At 42.7% G+C, this 23,141-nt stretch overlaps 2 protein-coding genes across 3 annotated transcripts; both read left to right on the top strand.

Annotated features, from left to right (window-relative positions):
• The first annotated feature begins 15,746 nt into the window (after nucleotides 1–15,746).
• Nucleotides 15,747–19,964, top strand: LOC100280394 (putative protein phosphatase 2C family protein). Its single transcript, NM_001153317.1, has 9 exons — nucleotides 15,747–16,131; nucleotides 16,556–16,727; nucleotides 17,078–17,228; nucleotides 17,311–17,374; nucleotides 18,200–18,307; nucleotides 18,512–18,637; nucleotides 18,709–18,953; nucleotides 19,069–19,271; nucleotides 19,368–19,964. Exons 1-9 carry the CDS (start codon nucleotides 15,883–15,885, stop codon nucleotides 19,388–19,390), a joined length of 1,341 nt encoding a protein of 446 aa, NP_001146789.1. The 5' UTR covers nucleotides 15,747–15,882; the 3' UTR covers nucleotides 19,391–19,964.
• Nucleotides 19,965–21,662: 1,698 nt separating this feature from the next.
• On the top strand, nucleotides 21,663–23,081 carry LOC100285323 (thioredoxin-like 2). 2 transcript variants are annotated; one of them, XM_023302514.2, is made up of 3 exons: nucleotides 21,663–22,173; nucleotides 22,278–22,456; nucleotides 22,580–22,712. In XM_023302514.2, exons 1-3 carry the CDS (start codon nucleotides 21,715–21,717, stop codon nucleotides 22,581–22,583), a joined length of 642 nt encoding a protein of 213 aa, XP_023158282.1. In that variant the 5' UTR covers nucleotides 21,663–21,714; the 3' UTR covers nucleotides 22,584–22,712. The 2 variants fall into 2 exon arrangements, with proteins under 2 accessions (XP_023158282.1, NP_001151688.2); NM_001158216.2 differs by lacking the exon at nucleotides 22,580–22,712 and adding an exon at nucleotides 22,719–23,081 and having other exon boundaries at nucleotides 21,694–22,173.
• The last annotated feature ends 60 nt before the right edge of the window (nucleotides 23,082–23,141 follow it).

The raw sequence follows: 23,141 nt of genomic DNA, 5'->3' as shown, positions 1-23,141 counted from the left end.
GAGGCTTGGTAAAGATATCGGCTAGCTGGTTCTCGGTGCTAACATGAAACACTTCGATATCTCCCTTTTGCTGGTGATCTCTCAGAAAGTGATGCCGGATGTCTATGTGCTTTGTGCGGCTGTGCTCAACAGGATTTTCCGCCATGCGGATAGCACTCTCATTATCACATAGGAGTGGGACTTTGCTCAGATTGTAGCCAAAGTCCCTGAGGGTTTGCCTCATCCAAAGTAGTTGCGCGCAACACTGTCCTGCGGCAACATACTCGGCCTCAGCGGTGGATAGGGCAACGGAAGTTTGTTTCTTAGAATTCCATGACACCAGGGACCTTCCTAAGAATTGGCACGTCCCCGATGTACTCTTCCTATCGACCTTACATCCAGCATAGTCAGAATCTGAATATCCAATTAGGTCAAAGGTAGACCCCTTAGGATACCAGATCCCGAAGCAAGGCGTAGCGACTAAATATCTAAGGATTCGCTTCACTGCCACTAAGTGACACTCCTTAGGATCGGATTGAAATCTAGCACACATGCATACGCTAAGCATAATATCCGGTCTACTAGCACATAGATAAAGCAAAGAACCTATCATGGACCGGTATGCTTTTTGATCAACGGACTTACCACCTTTGTTGAGGTCGGTGTGTCCGTCGGTTCCCATCGGCGTCTTTGCGGGCTTGGCGTCCTTCATCCCAAACCGCTTTAGCAAGTCTTGCGTGTACTTCGTTTGAGAGATGAAGGTGTCGTCCTTGAGTTGCTTCACTTGGAACCCAAGGAAGTAGTTCAACTCGCCCATCATCGACATTTCGAATTTCTGTGTCATCACCCTGCTAAACTCTTCACAAGACTTTTTATTAGTAGAACCAAATATTATGTCATCGACATAAATTTGGCACACAAAAAGAACACCGTCGCAAGTCTTAGTAAAAAGAGTTGGATCGGCTTTCCCAACCTTGAAAGCATTAGCAATTAAGAAGTCTCTAAGGCATTCATACCATGCTCTTGGGGCTTGCTTAAGTCCATAGAGCGCCTTAGAGAGCTTACACACGTGGTCGGGGTACCGTTCATCCTCGAAGCCAGGGGGTTGCTCTACGTACACCTCCTCCTTGATTGGCCCATTGAGGAAAGCGCTCTTCACATCCATTTGGTACAACCTGAAAGAATGGTGAGCGGCATATGCTAGCAAGATACGAATTGATTCTAGCCTAGCCACAGGAGCAAATGTCTCCTCAAAGTCCAAACCTGCGACTTGGGCATAACCTTTTGCCACAAGTCGAGCCTTGTTCCTCGTCACCACCCTGTTCTCGTCTTGTTTGTTGCGGAACACCCACTTGGTTCCCACAACATTTTGCTTGGGACGAGGCACCAGTGTCCAAACTTCATTGCGCTTGAAGTTGTTGAGTTCCTCCTGCATGGCCAATACCCAATCCAGATCTAGCAAGGCCTCCTCTACCCTGAAAGGCTCAATAGAAGAGACAAAAGAGTAATGCTCACAAAAATTAACTAATCGAGATCGAGTAGTTACTCCCTTGCTGATGTCACCCAAAATTTGGTCGATGGGATGATCCCTTTGAATCACCGCTCGAACTTGGGTTGGAGGTGCCGGTTGCGCTTCTTCCTCCATCACGTGATCATCTTGTGCTCCCCCTTGATCACACGCCTCCTTTTGATGAACCTGTTCATCGTCTTGAGTTGGGGGATGCACCGTTGTTGAGGAAGAAGGTTGATCTCGTTCACCTTGTTCCTGTGGCTGCACTTCTCCAATTGCCATGGTTCGTATCGCGGCCGTCGGAACATCTTCTTCATCTACATCATCATAATCAACAACTTGCTCTCTTGGAGAGCCATTAGTTTCATCAAATACAATGTCGCTAGAAACTTCAACCAAACCCGATGATTTGTTGAAGACTCTATACGCCTTTGTATTTGAGTCATAACCTAACAAAAACCCTTCTACAGCTTTGGGAGCAAACTTAGAATTTCTACCCTTTTTCACTAGAATGTAGCACTTGCTCCCAAATACCCGAAAGTAAGATACATTGGGTTTGTTACCGGTTAGTAGCTCATACGACGTCTTCTTGAGGAGGCGATGAAGGTAGACCCTGTTGATGGTGTGGCAAGCCGTGTTCACGGCTTCCGTCCAAAAGCACTCGGGGGTCTTGAACTCTCCTAGCATCGTCCTTGCCATATCGATGAGTGTCCTGTTCTTCCTCTCTACTACACCGTTTTGCTGTGGTGTGTAGGGAGCGGAGAACTCGTGCTTGATCCCTTCCTCCTCAAGGAATTCCTCTACTTGAAGGTTCTTGAACTCGGACCCGTTGTCGCTCCTTATCTTCTTCACTTTGAGCTCAAACTCATTTTGAGCTCTCCTGAGGAAGCGCTTGAGGGTCCCTTGGGTTTCAGACTTATCCTGCAAAAAGAACACCCAAGTGAAGCGGGAAAAGTCATCAACAATAACTAAACCATACTTACTTCCTCCTATGCTCAGATAGGCGACGGGTCCAAAGAGGTCCATATGCAGCAGCTCCAGCGGTCTTGAGGTGGTCATCACATTCTTGCTGTGATGTGCTCCTCCCACTTGTTTACCTGCTTGACAAGCTACACAAGGTCTATCTTTTTCGAATTGCACGTTAGTCAAACCTATCACGTGTTCTCCCTTTAGAAGCTTGTGAAGGTTCTTCATCCCCACATGTGCTAAGCGGCGATGCCACAGCCAGCCCATGCTAGTCTTAGCAATTAAGCATGCATCTAGACCGGCCTCTTCTTTTGCAAAATCAAATAAGTAAAGTTTGTCGTCTAATACACCCTTAAAGGCTAGTGAACCATCACTTCTTCTAAAGACAGACACATCTATATTTGTAAATAGACAGTTATATCCCATATTGCATAATTGACTAACCGATAGCAAATTATATCCAAGAGACTCTACTAAAAACACATTAGAGATAGAGTGCTCATTAGAAATTGCAATTTTACCTAACCCTTTTACCTTGCCCTGATTCCCATCACCGAATATAATTGAATCTTGGGAATCCTTATTCTTGACGTAGGAGGTGAACATCTTCTTCTTCCCCGTCATATGGTTTGTGCATCCGCTGTCGATAATCCAGCTTGAACCCCCGGATGCATAAACCTGCAAGGCAAATTTAGGCTTGGGTTTTAGGTACCCAACTCATGTTGGGTCCTACAAGGTTAGCACAAATATCCTTAGGGACCCAAATGCAAGTTTTGTCTCCCTTGCATCTTGCCCCTAATTTTCTAGCAACTATCTTCCTATCCTTTCTACAAATAGCAAAGGAAGCATTTAAAGCATGATATATTGTGGAAGGTTCATTAACTTTCCTAGGAACATCAACAACATTTCTCCTAGGCATATTATGAACAACATTTCTCCTACTAATATTTCTATCATGCACATAGGAAGAACTAGAAGCAAACATGGCATGAGAATTAAAAGCATTATATGCATTATAACTCCGATAAGCATTTCTAGATTGTCTCTTATCATGATACAAAAAGGCATAGTTCTTTTTAGCACTACTAGCCATAGGGGCCTTCCCTTTCTCCTTGGCGGGAATGGGAGCCTTATGGCTTGTTAAGTTCTTGGCTTCTCTCTTGAAGCCAAGTCCATTCTTAATTGAGGGGTGTCTACCCACCGTGTAGGCTTCCCTAGCAAATTTTAGTTTCTCAAAATCACTTTTGCTAGTCTTAAGTTGGACATTAAGACTAGCTACCTCTTCATTTAATTTAGAAATGCAAGCTAGGTGTTCACTATAAGCATCAAGGTTAATATCTTTACACCTAGTGCACGTTACAACATTTTCTACACAAGAGGTAGATTTACTAGCAATCTCTAACTTAGCATTCAAATCATCATTAATGCTCCTTAATTTAGAAATTGTCTCATGGCAAGAAGATAATTCACAAGAAAGCATTTCATTTCTTTTAACTTCTAGAGCATGAGATCGTTGAGCTTCTACAAATTTATCATGTTCTTCATACAACAAATCCTCTTGCTTTTCTAAAAGCATATTCTTATCATTCAAGGCATCAATCAACTCATTAATTTTGTCTACCTTGGTTCTATCTAGGCCCTTAAACAAACATGAGTAATCTACTTCATCCTCATCACTAGATTCGTCCTCACTTGAAGAAGCATAGGTAGAGTTCCGAGTACATACCTTCTTCTCCCTTGCCATAAGGCATGTGTGATGCTCGTTGGGGAAGAGGGCTGATTTGTTGAAGGCGGTGGTGGCGAGTCCCTCATTGTCGGAGTCGGAAGAGGAGCAATCCGAGTCCCACTCCTTTCCTAGATGTGCCTCGCCCTTGGCCTTCTTGTAATTTTTCTTCTTTTCCCTCTTGCTCCCGTGTTCCTGGTCACTTTCATTATCGGGACAGTTAGCAATAAAATGACCAATCTTACCGCATTTGAAGCATGAGCGTTTCCCCTTTGTCTTGGTCTTGCTTGGCTGCCCCTTGTGACGCTTTAGCACCGTTTTGAAGCGTTTGATGATGAGAGCCATCTCTTCATCATTAAGTCCGGCCGCCTCAATTTGTGCCACCTTGCTAGGTAGCGCCTCCTTGCTTCTTGTTGCTTTGAGAGAAAGAGGTTGCGGCTCGTTGATTTGTCCATTCAAGGCGTCGTCCACGTACCTTGCTTCCTTAATCATCATTCGCCCGCTGACGAATTTTCCTAGGACTTCTTCGGGCGACATTTTGGTGTACCTGGGATTCTCACGAATATTATTCACCAAATGAGGATCAAGAATGGTAAAGGACCTTAGTAATAGTCGGACGACGTCATGGTCCGTCCATCGCGTGCTTCCATAGCTCCTTATTTTGTTGATAAGGGTCTTGAGCCGGTTGTATGTTTGGGTTGGCTCCTCGCCCCTTATCATCGCAAACCTTCCAAGCTCGCCCTCCACCAACTCCATTTTAGTGAGCATGGTGATGTCGTTCCCCTCGTGGGAAATCTTGAGGGTGTCCCATATCTGCTTGGCATTGTCCAAGCCGCTCACCTTATTGTACTCGTCCCTGCACAAAGAGGCTAGCAACACAGTAGTAGCTTGTGCATTTTTATGAATCTGTTCATTAATAAACATAGGGCTATCCGAGCTATCAAATTTCATTCCATTCTCTACAATCTCCCATATGCTTGGATGGAGAGAGAATAAATGACTACGCATTTTGTGACTCCAAAATTTGTAGTCCTCCCCATCAAAGTGTGGAGGTTTGCCAAGAGGAATGGAAAGCAAATGTGAATTCGAACTATGTGGAATACGAGAATAATCAAATGAAAAGTTCGAATTGACCGTCTTCCTGTAGTCGTTGTCGTCGTCCTTTTGGGAAGAAGAGGATTCGTCGCTGTCGTAGTAGACGATCTCCTTGATGCGCCTTGTCTTCTTCTTCTTCCCATCTTTGCGCTTGTGGCTTGAGCCCAAGTCGGTAGACTTGTCATTCTTCGGCTCGTTGAAGATAGACTCCTTCTCGTTGTTGTCGACCACCATCCCCTTTCCCTTAGGATCCATCTCTTCGGGCGATTAGTCCCTTCTTGAAGAGAACGGCTCCGATACCAATTGAGAGCACCTAGAGGGGGGTGAATAGGTGATCCTGAATTACTTAAACTTATAGCCACAAAAACTTGTTAAGTGTTAGCACAATAATCGCCAAGTGGCTAGAGAGAAGTCTCAACAAAACACAATACCACAAAGGATCAAACACAGAGATGACACAGTGGTTTATCCCGTGGTTCGGCCAAGACCAACGCTTGCCTACTCCACGTTGTGGCGTCCCAACGGACGAGGGTTGCAATTAACCCCTCTCAAGCGGTCCAAAGACCAACTTGAATACCACGGTGTTTTGTTTTGCCTTTCAATATCCCGTTTGCGAGGAATCTCCACAACTTGGAGCCTCTCGCCCTTACACTTGAGATTCACAAAGAAATACGGAGTAAGGGAGGGATTAGCAACACACACAAATCCACAGCAAAATGTGCACACACACGGCCAAGAATCGAGCTCAAGACACTATCTCAAAGTTCTCACTAGAACGGAGCTCGAATCACTGAGAGTGACAAACGAATGCGCAGAGACTGAGTGTGGATGATCGAGAATGCTCTAAGGTTGCTTGGTGTTTTCCTCCATGCGCCTAGGGGTCCCTTTTATAGCCCCAAGGCAGCTAGGAGCCGTTGAGAGCAAATCTGGAAGGCCAATCTTGCCTTCTGTCGTCGGGTGCACCGGACAGTCCGGTGCACACCGGACACTGTCCGGTGCCCGATTTCTTTCCTTAAACAGCGCAGCCAACCGTTGGAGATCTGGGAGCCGTTGGCGCACCGGACATGTCCGGTGCCCACCGGACATGTCCGGTGCCCACCGGACAGTCCGGTGCCCCCTTCCGACCGTTGGCCCGGCCACGTGTCGCGCGCAGATTCCGCGGCCGACCGTTGGCCCGGCCGACCGTTGGCTCACCGGACAGTCCGGTGCACACCGGACAGTCCGGTGAATTTTAGCCGTACGCCGTCGGCGAATTCCCGAGAGCGGCCACTTCACGCCGAGTCAGCCTGGCGCACCGGACACTGTCCGGTGCACCACCGGACAGTCCGGTGTGCCAGACTGAGCTGAGTCTTGGCTGTACACAGCCAAGCCTTTTTCACCTCTTTTCTTTTCTTCTTCTTTCTGTTTCTAACACTTAGACAAGTATATTAGTACACAAAACCAATGTACTAAGGCTTAGAAACATACCTTTACTCTTGATTTGCACTTTGTCCATCCATGAGCATAAATTCACATTTAAGCACTTGTGTTGGCACTCAATCACCAAAATACTTAGAAATGTCCCAAGGGCACATTTCCCTTTCACTCTTCAACCCTTGCACTTTATTATACTCCTCTCGACATAGAGAGGCAAGGAGTATAGTAGTGGCTTGGGAGTTGAAGTGCCGGATTTGGGCGACCTCGTTCGAGTCGTAGCCTTCATCCCCCACGGATGGTACCTGCGCTCCAAACTCAACAATATCCAGTATACTTGCATGGAGTGAGGTTAGGTGATGCCTCATTTTACCACTCCACATACAATAGTCCTCACCATAAAAAGCGGCGGTTTGCCTAATGGAACGAAAAGTAAAGGAGCGCGCTTTGAAATACGGGGATAGCGAAGTGGCATCTTACTATACTTCTTGCGCTCATGGCGCTTAGAAGTGACGGACGCGGCGTCAGAGCCGGAGGTGGAGGGCGACGAAGAGTCGGTCTCGTAGTAGACCACTTTCTTCATCTTCTTCTTCTTCTTGTCGCCACTCCGATGCAACTTGTCGCAGGGAGGTGATTTCTCCCTTCCTTTGGCGCCGGACTCTCTTGATGGGGCCTTCCCGTGGCTTGTGGCCTTATCGCCGGTTTCCATCTCCCTCTTGGCGGATCCTCCCGACATCACTTCGAGTGGTTAGACTCTAAATGAAGTACCGGGCTCTGATACCAATTGAAAGTCGCCTAGAGGGGGTGGATAGGCGAAATCTGAAAATTATAACTTTAAGCACACACTACAAACCGGGGTTAGCGTTAGAATGAATATTAAGTCCGGGAGAGAGGTGAAAACAAATCAACCAAGAAATAAAGCGGATGGACACAGTGATTTGTTTTACCGAGGTTCGGTTCTAAAGAACCTAGTCCCCGTTGAGGTGGTCACAAAGACCGAGTCTCTTTTAACCCTTTCCCTCTCTCAAACAGTCACCTAGACCGAGTGAGCTTTCTTCCTTGATTTCTCGGGTCACTTAGACCCTGCAAGGATCACCACACAATTGGTGTCTCTTGTTTCACTTACAAGGCTTTGAGAATAAGAATGAGAGAAAGAAGAAATCCAACTAAGCAACAAGAGCAACAAAGAAACACAAGAACGATCCTCTCACAAGTCCTAAAGCACTACAATTGAATTGGGGACTTTGATTGGATCAGTGGCTTTGGTTTGTATTTTGGAGTGTTGCACTTTGCTCTTGTATTGAATGGAGAGTGATGAATGCTTGGATGGTTGGAGTGGAGGTGGTTGGGGGTATTTATAGCCACCACCAAAACAATCGTTGGGGGTGGCTGCTGTCGATGGGCGCACCGGACAGTCCAGTGCGCTAGCCACGTCACCCAACCGTTAGGGTTCGGGCGTAGACGACCGTTGGAGGCTTTGTCTTCTAGTGGCACCGGACAGTCTGGTGCCGCACCGGACAGGTACTGTTCACTTTCCGGTGCGCCTCTGGCGGCTGCTCTGACTTCTGCGCGCACTATAGCGTTCGCAGGTGTCCGTTGCACGACCGTTCGCTGGTAGCCGTTGCTCCGCTTGGTGCACCGGACAGTCCGGTGAATTATAGCGAAGCGCGGCCTCAGAAACCCAAAGGTGGCGAGTTCGGAGTTGTACGGTCCTGGTGCACCGGACACTGCCTGGTGGCACATCGAACAGTTCGGTGTGCCATACCAGGGCACCCTTAGGTTCCTTTTGCTCCTTTCTTTTTGAACCCTAACTTGATCTTTTTCTTGGTTTTGTGTTGAACCTTTATGCACCTGTGGAATATATAATCTAGAGCAAACTAGTTAGTCCAATTATTTGTGTTGGGCATTCAACCACCAAAATCATTTATAGGAAAAGGTTAAACCCTATTTCCCTTTCACTGGGGTCCTAGTTTGGGACACCTCTCTTGGCCATGTATTGCACACATTGAGGACATACAAGCCTCCAAACCTCTCTCACTCACATTCATTGCTTGGAGTTGCATTCTAGTGAGTAGGAGAGAGTGTTAGTGCATCGATTCATCATGGTTCTTGAGGCACTAGGTGGTTCATCAAGCAAGCGTCATCAACTTGTTTGCCTCCTCGTAGACGCCTTGGTGAAGTCCCCATCAAAGCGATGGTGATTGTGTGAGACATGCACTTGCCTCACCGGAGCGGTGAAAGGCGGCGATAGTGGAATAGAAAAGGAAAAGGAAATATTTATAACCATAATCTTCTTTATATTTGGGATATTTGGAAATTTAAAAAGGAAACGAAAAAGGAACATTCGTGGAATATTCAAAAAATCAAATATTTGGGATATTTGGAAAATAAAAAATAAAAATGTATTTATGAGTGGAGTAACAGGAAATATTTATGGTTGTTCATGAGTAGAGATTCATGTTGGTATCAACTGTTCCTGCCTACGGTATCAAATGAGACACAATAGTTAGGTGGGATTGAGACATCTAGAATACTATCATATCGTGGCCCACGCGAGTTGGTATCTTGTCCTAAGGTTTTAATAAAAATGATAGCATATCCATACAAACAGGGTTTACCTTATTTTTGAAAGTCTGTCTCAAAATAACCTTTAAGTTAAGTGTGCTTAACTTGAAGAAATTATGTGATGTGTGACCAATTGGAAAGTTCTCATTGAAAGGAAAATCATAGTCATTAGAGTTCGTATGACTGATATACTAGCATAGTAGGTTTTAGATGAGCTGAAAAGGGAGAATTTCGGCAACATGATGGACGAACGGTGAATAGTTGAATGAATGGTCGAACGAACGATGAATAGTTGGACGATCGAACGATAGGACGAACGATCAGAATTTCGGCAGCATAATGGACGAACAATAAATTAATTGTATGAATGAATGGGCGATCGAACGAATGATGAATAGTTCAGTGAAAGAACGATCAGTCGAACAATGAATAGCTGTATGAACGAAGGGACAAACAGTGAATAGTAGGACAAACAAATGATCGAACGAACGAACGACAAATAGTTGGATGAACGAACCAATGATCGGACAAATGAACGATACAAGTGCTTGTGTTGTACTTGTGTGGGAGTGAATGAGAGGGAGTGGGTAGTCATGAAATAGCTCGGGGTCGCCCCTTACCCTTCTATTTATAGGCAAGCTGGAGGATTAGTGGGACAAGTGCGAGAATTAGTGAGAGATAAGCATGTGATTAGTTGCGGTAACTATAATTAGTATGTAGGTCTCATCGTATGATAGCAGGGGCGTATGTATGTGTATAGGCAAAAGCAGTGTAAGGGAAATTATTAATAAATTATTTGTAGAGATTTTAAAAATAATTTTGAGGGTACTTCTCATAAGGAAAAATATTTGGAGAAATATATATAGAAATATTTAGGCAGTATTTTTGGAAGAATTTGAATAATATTTGTAGAATATTATAGGAGACTTCTGCAGGAAAAATAGACCACATGTTTAAGAAATTTTCTATGTTAAATTTTTGAGGTGTTACATACATCCATATAGATATTGTAAAACCCAGGTGATAACATGTACAAATAGAGATAATTACTCGATAATCTAGGACAGACTCAGCTAGGCCTTGTTACTATCCATATCCTATAATCTATCTAAATACAATTCCTCTAAGCGCTGCTCCTCCTTGGACTATGAAGAAAGGGTCAGGCAGCCCAAAGAGAACAGACCATTAGATCCTATTGCATAGGCAATATACAATGCTATAAGTATGACATATGATATTATCTCATCTCGAGGCTTGAACCTATTTAAATTCTAGTCAGGGACATCCCTCTAGGCATGCAGACTGTGCGATTGCACAAGTCCCAAAATCTATATCAATATATACATATATATTGCAAATAAAAAATATTTTGTATAAAATATTGGCTAAAATGTGGTCTAGAATTGCAAGAACGTTGAAATGGATCCGTTCTTTCTATTGTTAATCAAGATATTTCTTCACTTACAAGAAGATTTTAAATAGTATTAAGGTTATAAAAAATATTTGATTTCTTATTTATATCTAGTGTGTTAATTCATTAGGTAAAAAAGATTAAAATCTTGTAGTCATCACCTAAAGGCTGCACTTAAAAAGATGAACAATCCGATTTGATGCAAGTTACCTATTTGTGGAGTTGACTTTTCCTCCAAGATTTTATTGTACAAGAAAATGTTCCCTGTTGATATTCTAAAATTTTCAAAGTAGCATGAATATTTTACTTATGCAACTCGTGCATACGCATATAGAGTTCTTTTTTACTATTCTTGTAACAGTCACATAAGACGAGTGAAGTTTTCTAATTTAAAGTTATTGAAGTCCTATTTGCACTAAAATAGTAATTATTTTTAATAAAGATTATGTAATTAATGCAATATTTAGTGATCATTATATTATGTGTACATGTATACATAATGTTATTTAATATTTTTTGTCATGTTTTGCGCATGGCCTCCAAGACACCCCTAATCCTAGTGTATCTTGTGTCTTTCCCTTCATCTTTTGATTATATGACTACCTCAAAAATTCACCGTTAAATAATATTCGACAATGCGTCAGGTATGACAAGTCACGCTAATCAAACTGTGTCCAACAGCTTACCCATATGATCGTTTAAACCACTGTTTTACACTGCACTGTTCGCAGTGTGGAGTTTGAATATAGGCACGTGGATGGTTAATGTGCTGGAGATAAACTAGAGAGTTGAATACAACCATGAGTTTCACACTAGGAGAAACATTCATCATCTTTGGTACCATGAGATTTTTCACTAATTCGCGCGAAAGCCTCAGACTTATCCGATCCTGCAACGTTTTCCGTGCTCCATGTTTAAGATTTGAAGATCCGGTCTACACACGTTAACATCAACTCGGAGTTGGCTTCGAGTCTAACTTAAACTTTAACCCGGACCTCAACTTAGGGTCGGACTTAAACTTCAACCCGGACCTCAACTTAGGGTCGGACTTAGATCCACACCATGCAAAAGATAGCATCTCATGCCGAGGCTCTAGCAATTCCACGGTCAAGACATGACCAGGCCGAGTCCTTGTGTTACCGAACTTAGAACGAGCAAGAACCTTCGGTAATTATCACACCCGAATTTAATAATAAATCTAGATACATCTCATATGTCTGCTAGAATCAAATTTCACACATTTGATAACTCAATTTATAGAAACAAGTGTCACAAACTTTAATATATAAGAAAAATGTCTTAACAAAATAACTAAATAATAGAAGCTAAAGAACAATTATGACGACGGTGGCCACTATCCCGATCACAAGCCACAAACAGGTTGATCGGATCGACGACAATCTAGAACTCGTCAAACTTATCATAGTAGACTTACTCTTATTGACCTGATTCTGAGCAACAAATCCTGCAAGGGTTAGCACACTTATAGTTGGTACCCAACAAGTGTGTAGAAAAAAAGTGCAGTGTGATGCTTACCAAGGAATAATACCAGCAATAAATATACATGTGATTTACTCATGTGAGAGGTCTTTGAGCCGCTATTGACCATGAGCATAGTTGATATATAAGTTTTATACTCTGCAGAGGTCACATATATTTCCCCACAAATCGTGTATCCCTTCTATCCCGAGTTAGCTAGACATTTAGACACTTTCGAGGTGAATGACTAGGGATACACTACGAGGTCTTTTCAAAGATCCACTTGTATGAGAAAACCCGCTACAAATTTAGACAGACGTGGTATAGATCATCATGAGGTATGAAAATCCATTGCAGCATGATCAGTCCCATCACTATACTTGATCAACTCATCCCACTTGCCTATTTTCGGTAAGATTCTCACACACTAGATTCCCTAATTAATTAGCCAAGACTAGAGTCATAATAGTCTTGTGGTTGCATTGTTTTCTCAATTTGGCGCTTCATGTTCCAATTAAACAAAATGACCTTATCATGTATAATAATAAAGCCAATAATAACTAACCATAATAAAACATGATCATGATTAAGGTATGTCATTATCCTAAAAACCAGGTATATCACTAGCAAGTCTACCCAATAATAAGTAATCCAGGTGTAAATAAGGTATAGGAAAAACAAATCTAAGGTAACCTATTAGATCCCGTCAGGTTAACATAACTGCGCAATGCATAAGTGAGAACATAATAGCAAATATTGTTAGGTCAAACAACGTTATCAAAGACATAACTTGCCTTCCATAGTAAACTCCTATTGCTCAGATGCTTTTGTAGATTGGGCAAACTCCTACTGCTCGAATGCTTTTATAGGTTGGGCTTCATGTCTCTCTATCTAGAATTTTCCCATAGTGAATCTATAGGGTAGGCTAGACAGGTTCGCGCTCTCGTTGTAAGATAATACCCTCCATCCAATTTTTTAGTGGCTAATAATTTGTTATGTTTTGGTCTACCCTCTCGGGGCTCCCCACCTCACCTAATAATATAGTTCACGAGGTAGACGATTACATAATAGATCTAATCTGGTAACCTAGTCTTATGAGAATTTAACTCTCCTTATTCGTTAGAATCATATCTTACCTGCTTAGGACTCTATCTTATATGTTGGGAACTTGGGATATTGTCCTATCTGTTTAGGATCTAACTTATCTATCCTATTCCAATAATATTTTTGTCATATTTATACTTGTAGAGTTCTTATATTAAATCTTTCTAAAAATCATGACGATTGAATCTAGAGACTCTAGATAGGAGATGACTTTAATAAGTAGGCCCTACGTGTAAGTCACTATGATTCTCGCTAGCACTCGGTGCTTGCGCAGATAAGGAAAAGTCCCAATCGTCCAGAGGGTACGTCTGGGGTCACAAATAAGAGAAAATAGGAAAACCTCTTTTTAAATTTCTAGAAAAGGGTTTAAATCCAAAATCAAATTTGTAGATGCAAATTTGAATTCTCACATGCAAAAGCAATGCTCCAGTATACAGAAACAAAGTATTTATTTTTAAAAAATATCTTTTAAATGTATGATCCATATAAGAGTCCTCCAAATCAAATAAATCATAGGAGATATTTTTATTTGAAATCAAAATTAGAATTTTGGATGTTACACACGATTTAGAAGTAGGATTTTCTTAAATTAGAATTTTAGGTGTTACACACGATTTCTTATAGGCATCCGCCTGTGGCCCCCTGCCCATGTCTCGCCCCCGCACCCCGCCTCGAGTCGAGCCGGCGCGCACCCTGCGCCCGCCCACGAGCTGAGCCGCTTAGCCCAGCACGCGCTCGCTCACAAAGTCGAGCTATCGTACCCGCGTGTGCCTCCTCACGAGCCGAGCCAAGATATAATAATTTACTGAGCATGAATGACTTGGCGCGTTTAAATAACTTAATGTTTTTGTACAGTAGATGACTTAATGATATCTAAATGCTTGAAATGACTTAATTTTGTCTAGAATAACTGAACTAAAAAGTAATACTTGAAAAAATATGAAAAAATGTCTGGAAACGAAAATGACTTAATGTTTCCGGTATGCTGGAATGACATAATGTTGACTATAATGACTAAACAAAAACAGGAAATGTCTGGAAAAACATGAAGAACGATTGAAAAACAAGAATTACTTAATATTTCTTGAAATGACTTATTATTTCTAGAATGACTGAATCAACATAAGAAATATCGGTGAAAACTCAGGAAAAACGACTTAAACAATAATAACTTAATGTTTTCTATAAAATGACTTAATATTTATGTTATCTAGACTTTGGAATGACTTAAAGTTACCTAGAATGACTTAAATCTTGTATGGACACTAGAATGACTAAATATTTTATGAAATGACTGAATCAATAACATAAGAAAATGTATAAGAAAACCCACAAAATGGCTAAAAACAATAAATAACTTAATATTTTCTAAAAATAACTTAATATTTACTAGAATGACTTAATATTGATTGAAGTGACTTAATGTGGCGTGGGGAGCGGAGCCGTGGCGTGGCAGAGCCGCTCGGGGCCGAAGCCACACGGGGCGCGAGCCATGCTGGAGGGGGGAGGCGCCAGGTGGTCTAGATATACAAGCAACTAACTAGTGGCATATCAATCAAATTTTCTCTAGGTTCGTCACCGAGGACCATGGTGGTTATCTCCGCTGTATAGTAATAAGCGGAGGGAGATGTTATAACGTCTAAAGACGAAAAGCGGAGAGAATTTGTGTTGAGGACGACCTGTTTATGTAAACTAAACGTCACTGCATAATACAATATTTCCCTTCGATCCTGACATAACCGAACAATTCTTTGACGAGGCTCGTAGCTTTCGACCTTGCCTTGACCCTCCGGTAGGCGATCGAGCCATGGCGAAAAGGGTTATTAAAGAGCGATGTGGATGGTTGCCGACTTGCCGTGTGCTAAGTACGCATAGTTACAACTGATTATCGATAGAACTTCTCATACCGGAGTACGTACGCATGCATGCCCCGTCGGTAATGCTAACGCGTGTCATTGTTTTCATTTATCTCAACGTGTGTCATTGTCGATGACAAAAGGGAATTTTGAATATGGAAATCAATTGACGCGTGCATAACATACTTGAGTGTAAATGGTATAGATATTATCTGTCTATATTTAAATTTAATCTGTCTAAGAGAGCTAAGATTAAATCTATATTCGAGTCTGACTATTTATTATTCAATCCGTATCTGTATACTCAAAGCTGAATATTTAAGATGTCGATATTCATTCTAATTTTATCCAACATAACTCAATAATATCTATACCAGATCCAAATTCGAAGAGAAAATATAAAAACATATAATATAAACAATATCCGTCCGTAGTAGATCTGTAATCACCCCTGATAGCATATGCATAGATCATGATCGTCGGGTCTGTACTTTGTACCCTGGAGCCGTTCAAAGAAAAAACGAAACCGGAGTACGGACACGCGGAAATCCAACCCGCCACGCGCATGTGACCCATCCGATCCGACCACCCTCTCCTCTCCTCTCTTCCTCTTCCTCTTCGTCGCACCACCACCACCACCACCCTCCCTCTCCTCGCCTCCCAAAAAAGGCGCGGCACCAAAAGGCGCGAGAGAGAGGCACGGGGACCGCCCGCCTCGCTCGCCTGCGCACCGGATTCGTCGCTGCGGCGGTGGTTGCAGCGGCGGCGGCCTGGCGGGGAGATGTCTTCGCGCTCGGGGTCCACGGGCGGAGGGAGCACCGGCGGCGGCAGCAGCGCGGGGGGAGGCGGCGCGGTGCCGCTGGCCGTGCTGCTCAGGCGGGAGGTGGCCAGCGAGCGCACCGCGTCGGAGCGCCCGGAGCTGCACTGGGGCCTCTTCAGCCAGGCCAAGAAGGGCGAGGACTTCACCTTCCTCAAGCCCGAATGCGAGCGCGTCCCTGACGTCCCGTCCTCCTCCTTCTCCGCCTTCGGCGTAAGCCCACGCCCCCTCCCCACCTTCTCTCCGACTCTCCACTCCCCTCACACCGCGATCGCTGCCCCCCGATCTGGCGTCACGTGGATCGCTGCCCTGCCTGGCGGCATCTAGGTGGGGTGGCGATGCGCGATCGGCTTGGTGCGCCAAATATTACTAAGTCTCGGGGTGAATTTCGTATCTGGGATAGGTGGTTATCGGAATTAGGATTCATCTGGTGCGAAACAGAAGCGCTCTGATTTTGACATTTCGGGCCGTATTCATTATAAATAAATGCAGCTAGTTTCACATCGAAATTCTATTGAAAGCGCGATGCTCCCTCCACGCCAAAGAGGTGGTTAAAAGTGTTTACATAGGGAAAACGTGTGCTTGAGCCTGGATCGCCAAACAAGCCCCATTTCTAAGCGCCGTCTTTTTGTTGCAGCTGTTTGATGGGCATAATGGGAACGGAGCCGCAATTTACACCAAGGAGAATCTCTTGAACAACATCTTGAGTGCGGTCCCAGCCGATCTGAACAGGGAAGACTGGCTTGCTGCACTCCCAAGAGCGCTGGTTGCTGCATTCGTCAAAACCGATAAGGATTTCCAGACTAAAGGTATGTTAGAAAAAAAACTGATGCAGCATCAACTAATCTTTATGTATTGTATATCAATTAACTTGTCTAGCCATCTAGGTTCTTTTCCTTGTCTGTTATCTTGTAGACAACGCATAAAGAAGATTGAGATGTCATACCATAATTTCGGATAATCGGATGTTACTGTTCCTATCGCCACTGTCATACATGCACAACATATTGAAGATAGCGTATCTCTAAATCTTAATAACAGCAAAAGGAAATATGTTTCCTACTACTAGATTATACTGCCATATGTTTTACCATGTGGACTATGACGAGAACCATCTTTACGCATTACTATATCGTATCTGTTGGGTTGTCTTTTACAGCACGTTCTTCAGGGACAACTGTGACATTTGTCATAATAGATGGATTGGTCATCACTGTTGCATCAGTTGGTGATTCCCGTTGTGTACTACAAGCTGAAGGTTCAATTTATCATCTATCCTCTGATCATCGGTTCGATGCAAGCAAAGAGGAGTAAGATTGTTTTCTCCTGATGCACGTCTCTTCCCCATTCTCATGGCAACTCTTTGCTCCTTTAACTTAATTTGGTGTGCAGGGTTGATCGTGTAACAGAATGCGGAGGTGATGTTGGAAGGCTAAATGTTGTTGGTGGTGCTGAGGTTTGAACTTCGCCCATATTTTTTTCCTGTTAGCTAATGTGAGGACTGATCATGTTGGTCATATTGCTTAAATTCATTGCATGAATATCCAATATGACATGCAAGTTCTCCTCATGTCACGTAATAGTTGGTTGTGCTTCATGCAGTTCTAATATTACATCAACAACTAGTTTAGGTGGCTTCTAGTTGCATATGCATGTTTTTTTTTCCAATTATGCTTACCTTTTGTTTTTCACATATGAGATCTTTGAATTCAGCCCTTCATTTTATGTTAAATCAAGAAATAGGTTTCGAACCTGATCTAAAGTGTTCTACCAATAGTCAATTTGAAAACCTTGATTATTATAATTTACAGTGCTCACCGTCCGTTTTATATATTTGCTACCAGGCCTAGTGCAGTGGTGAGAGCTGTCTCACTATATCACTAGGTCATGGTTCGAAGCAGCCTCTCAACATTTGCGGGGAAGGCTTGCCTCGATTTATCCCTTCTTCAGACCCCACTCATATGGGAGCCTTCGACACTAGGTCTCCCTTGCCATGTTATATGTTTGCCAGACATATAATATGTCTATAAGGAGTGTTGCATCTATCATTAATTGTAGGAGTGCCAGAAGCGAGTGCATGTGCCATGAGGGTGGAGGGAGGGGGGGGTGCAAAGGTATAGAGTGGGAAGAAGGAAAGGTGGTAGAGTGACCTCTGTCAGGCGGGGTAGGATAGGAGGGTTAACACCATGGGCAGGTGATGGTTTTGGAGTTTTGGTTAATTGCTCTTTGTATATTTTTTCTTTCCACTTGCTTGACCTATATTTAATTTTTTTACCTCCAGATTGGCCCCCTTAGATGTTGGCCTGGAGGTTTGTGCCTATCAAGGTCAATTGGAGATCAAGATGTTGGTGAATTTATCGTTCCAGTTCCTCTTGTGAAGCAAGTTAAGGTATCACTGTTTAATTCTTCACATCAGCTTCGCAGGACTGCACTTGTTTTGCTTTGAAATCTTATGCCTTACCCTTTCCTCTTGATCTCCAATATTACTAATAAAGTTACAGTTTCTCCAAGTCTCTCCTAATATGTGTAGCTATTCAGCATTATGTCAATATCTTCAGCATTCAGACCGTATTCTGCCTCATAATATGTGTAGCTATCTACTGCGGGTGGCCGACTCATTATTGCAAGTGATGGTGTTTGGGATGTCTTGTCTCCAGAAGTAGCTTTTAACTGTTCACGTGAACTTCCTCCAGTGCCTGCAGCTGAGCAAATCGTTAAAGTAACCTCCTTTCTATGTGCAGCCATAAATCTTGAATGATACTCTTATTTACATATCTGAAACTTTTGCAGACTGCTGTGCAATCAAAAGGGCTGAGGGATGATACCACCTGTATTGTTGTTGATATAATAGTAGAAAAAAACAACTCTTCCATGCCACTTGCTAAAAGGCAACCAGGAATTGGTGTCTTCAAAAATATGTTCGGCAAGAAAAAATCATCGGATTCATCATCCCATTCCCATTCAGATAGAGAATATATGGATCCAGATAACGTGGAGGAAATATTTGAGGATGGGTGTGCGCTTCTTTCTAGACGGTTGGCTCCCTAATTCATCTTGATAATTAGCTCTTGTAGAATTAAATGAAAACTTGATTTTATTTTAAACATTTTGCAGCAGGAATCATAAATATGGATTTTGTGTTGAATGCAGGCTGGATTCTGAATACCCTGTTCGAAATATGTTCAAACTGTTCATATGTGCCATTTGTCAAGTAGAGTTAAAGCCAAACCAAGGTATATCTGTACATGAAGATTCATCACAACCTGGGAGCTTGCGTCGCTGGGATGGTCCATTCCTTTGCCAGAGCTGTCAGGAAAAGAAAGAAGCAATGGAGGGAAAGCGTCGTTCACGAGGTCTTATTTGGAGACCTGATATCTATATTTGATTATTTATCACGAAGCATGAATATGCCTTTTCTTATACTGTCTACCACCATGAATATTCTGCAGATTCATCAAGAAACAGTGGGTAAGTGAATAGTTGACATGTGTAGAGTGATCAGGTAACTACTGACCAGCAACACCCCAGCACCACCATTTTGCAGCATTTCTTCTGTTGTGGCACTTCCTTGATCACATTCACATGTAATATCTGGGAGTTCTGATCTAGAACTAGATTGAAGTATTGAATTGCTACTGTGGAGGTGGCTGCTGCTTATAGCTCTCATCCCAAGTGAGGAGCATGCCTTGTCCTCAGCAAGGTCCTTGCCCAGGAATGTAGGCAGCTTTACTCAGCCCTTTGACCTTGATGGCACATACAGGTTGAAAGATTAACGATGCCAAAATGATATGGCTTGTATATTCTAAGGTCCATTGCTGCGACGATCTTCTTATAGAGTTCTGACAAATAGCTATGGCACTGTTTCTGAATTAGAACTAGGCGCTTACATCAATTCTTCCCCGTTCGAGCTAGCCTTAATTTATGGCTAGAGACCTTAGTATTATCAGTCCTGCTGAGGTCCAGCCTTCGCTGACACCAATGTAATTGTCATCTAAAATATTCTTTCAAGCAGCTGTGATTCATCAGTAAGACATTAGTTGTCATGTACAATGTACAAAATCTTGCTAACAAGACAGATCTGTTTCGTCATTACTTGGATGAAAATCAATTGGTGTCTCAATTGGAGGAAAGAAATTGTTCTAATAAATGTGGATGGTAGACTTGCTTGAGTCACTCGAAGTGTCACTGACCCTTTTTGTATATTTTATTTTAGAGTAAAATACACTCTAAACTTGTAGCGTTATGTCATTCCAGTCCTAAAACTTTCAAAGTGCACATTTAAAGTCTTTAAATTTGTGAAATTGCATCGTCCTTATCTCTAAACTTTTAATATGCACATTTCAATTCTTATACTTGTATGGTTGTGTCATTTAGGTCTCTAAATTCTAAATTTATTTTTAGTGTAATCAAAAGTCAAAACTATTTGAATCTGTGATAACAGTAAAAACAATTTTATGTACCTAGACGATACACAACCTAGAAGTATAGGGATTAGAAATATGTATGTTAAGAGTTTGGAGATACAACTTTAAGTTTGGAGACTTTAACCGTGTACTTCTAGAGTTTAGGGATCGGGATGATATAACACTATAAGTTTAGGGGCCGACAATGTATTTTACTCTTTATTTTATAATTTGTAATAATGTCTTATAGTTCTGAGTATGAAAAATGTTTCTGCACGAGAGATTCCCCAGCCAAAAGTATGCTTAAGGCTGTCTCTAGAAGATTGTGTATGTTCGTGTAAACTGTAAAATACTGTTTTGTAATGTAGATTATACTGTTTATAGAGTAAAGTTTGAGAGATAAGATAAGTAAGATGTTGGAGACATACCAATATAGTGTACGCAGTTTAGTCGAAAATACTCCATATGCAGAATGATGCAAACATGTCTCTATTCCATCAGAAGACTAATGACCAAAATGAAAACTAAGGCTGCAAAAAATTTCTATCTACTACAAGTCTATAATGTATCATTTAGAAAAAGTAAAATTGTACTTTACTAATAAACGTGTCTTTGCATTGTAACGGAATAATATGTATTGGACTTACTACTTATCACGATAGACGAGTTGTTTTGAGTGAATATCATGAGTTTGAGTCACATATGAGTTTACAAAGCGCATATGAAATCAAATTCTCTACATCGATATATGCGAGTTGTTATAACTTGGTTAATCATATAATATGGACGTGAGTTTTTATAACTCGTAGAGTATGGGTTATAAGTCTAGGTTAAATAAGAGTTTGAGTAAATAAAAAAAGCAGGACAAAAGAAACTCTTCACTATAGGTGCTTATCGAGTATATAGACATAGATACTTAAAAATAAATCATATTTGTAAAATTTTGAAATCTCATTTTAGAGTGATGAGCATTTTAATACTCTAGAGCTAATAGTTAGTTGATTGAAAAATTGCTAATGGAATTAGTTAGCTAAATATTAACTAATTTATTAAAATTAGTCAAAAATTAAATTATTAGCTAGTCTGTTTAGATGTCTCTAACTAATTTTATCCACTAATTATTAGCTTTGGTACATTCAAACACCCCTAATTCTGTCAAATCGAAACATTCAACAGTCAAGCCATGCTTGAATGCTTCAATGTCAACAGGTCTGCCAAATTCCATTGTGCAAAAAAGGGCGTATCTGCTTCCTGAGTTCCTGTAAAGAAATCCAGCCACATGGAGGTCCTTTTTCTCCCTTCGAACCCAGAATAAAAAAAAAAGTTTTTGTAAAGTAGCAATATCCACAGGCCCCTCGAGTTATCGACGCACACGTACCACTAGAATGCAGCCATGATCGTCTCCTCCTTCCTCCCGCTCCGCTCCTCCGTCTTCGTCCTCCCCTCCAGCGCCGCCTCCCGCTCCCGTCCCGCCACCGCCACCCTCCTTCCCTTTCCAAGGATCACCCTCAGCCGGCGCCGCCGCTTGGCCGCCGCCGCGACTGAGAGCAGCAGCAGCAGCAGCGAAGAAGGAGAAGGAGAAGCGGCGGGCGGGAGTACGAACGGGTCCCTCCCGGGCCTGCCCCCTGTGGAGGAGGAGGAGGAGCTGTGCCCCGTGGACTGCGTGACGGAGTTCAAGACGGACGAGGAGTTCCAGCGCCACCTGAACCGGTCCAGGGCCACGGGCGCTCTGGTGGTGGTGGACTTCTACCGGCCCTCCTGCGGCAGCTGCAAGTACATCGAGAAGGCCTTCACGCGCCTCTGCAAGGGGTCCGGCGACGACGGCGCTCCCGTCGTATTCCTCAAGCACAACGTCCGTACACACTCACAGGCTATTGCTGTGTGCAGCATATAATCGGGATGCAACGCAACACGCGTGGTTGATTTGGGGGTAATGCCGCGCCGCGGATGGTGCAGGTGATCGACGAGTACGACGAGCAGTCGGAGGTGGCGGACCGGCTGCGCATCAAGATCGTGCCGCTCTTCCATTTCTACGTGGACGGGGTGCTGGTGGAGTCGTTCCCAACGAGGGACAAGGAGAGGATCATTGCCGTCATCCGGAAGTACACCTCGGTCGAGCCAGAACCAGAACCTGAGTAAGTCACCACTCTCTGATATGCTTTGATTTGACAAAGATACCATCAGAATTCAGAACCCGATCTTGAACCAACGATCTCAACGACTAAGATGTGAAGATTTTTTTTTCCCCGAATATGTAGCTGAGTGTGGATAAGTGTCGATCAACGATCAACGATCGAAGGGACGCATTTTCTCTCTCTCTGAACATGAACACATCGCTACGCTTTTGCAGCTGTTGTAAGAATTCGAGTCGAGCTGACATTTCCATTTCCCTCGCAGGGAAGAGCAGCAGGAGTGATTCCATTTCCACTCCAGTGGTGGACATCAGTTTCCTCGAGGGTGCAGATAGCCTGCTGAATCAGAGATATCATGCACAACAGCACCACAGGATTGTTTGGAGATTGGAGTTTATACACCTATCCCAGCATTTGGGATGTGTGAGCTACCACCAGCAGTATATCATGAATCTGGATCAATGTACCACTATCTGTAATACGAGATGATGTATAGTTTCTGAATCAAACATGAGCACTTATCTTGTACGCCGTATCTCGAACGGAACTGTGCAGGACGCAAATTAGAACCTATAAAATTTGATATATCGGGAGAGTAAATAACAAAGTACATCAATACATTTTTTGAGAGGTTTGCATGAGTCTTGATAGTTTAATTATACGGAAAGTTTGATAATTAGACAGTTAT

This window comes from Zea mays, chromosome 5 (genome assembly GCF_902167145.1).
Source record: "Zea mays cultivar B73 chromosome 5, Zm-B73-REFERENCE-NAM-5.0, whole genome shotgun sequence".
Taxonomy (NCBI): Eukaryota; Viridiplantae; Streptophyta; class Magnoliopsida; order Poales; family Poaceae; genus Zea; species Zea mays.
This window is presented reverse-complemented; position numbering and strand designations above follow the sequence as displayed.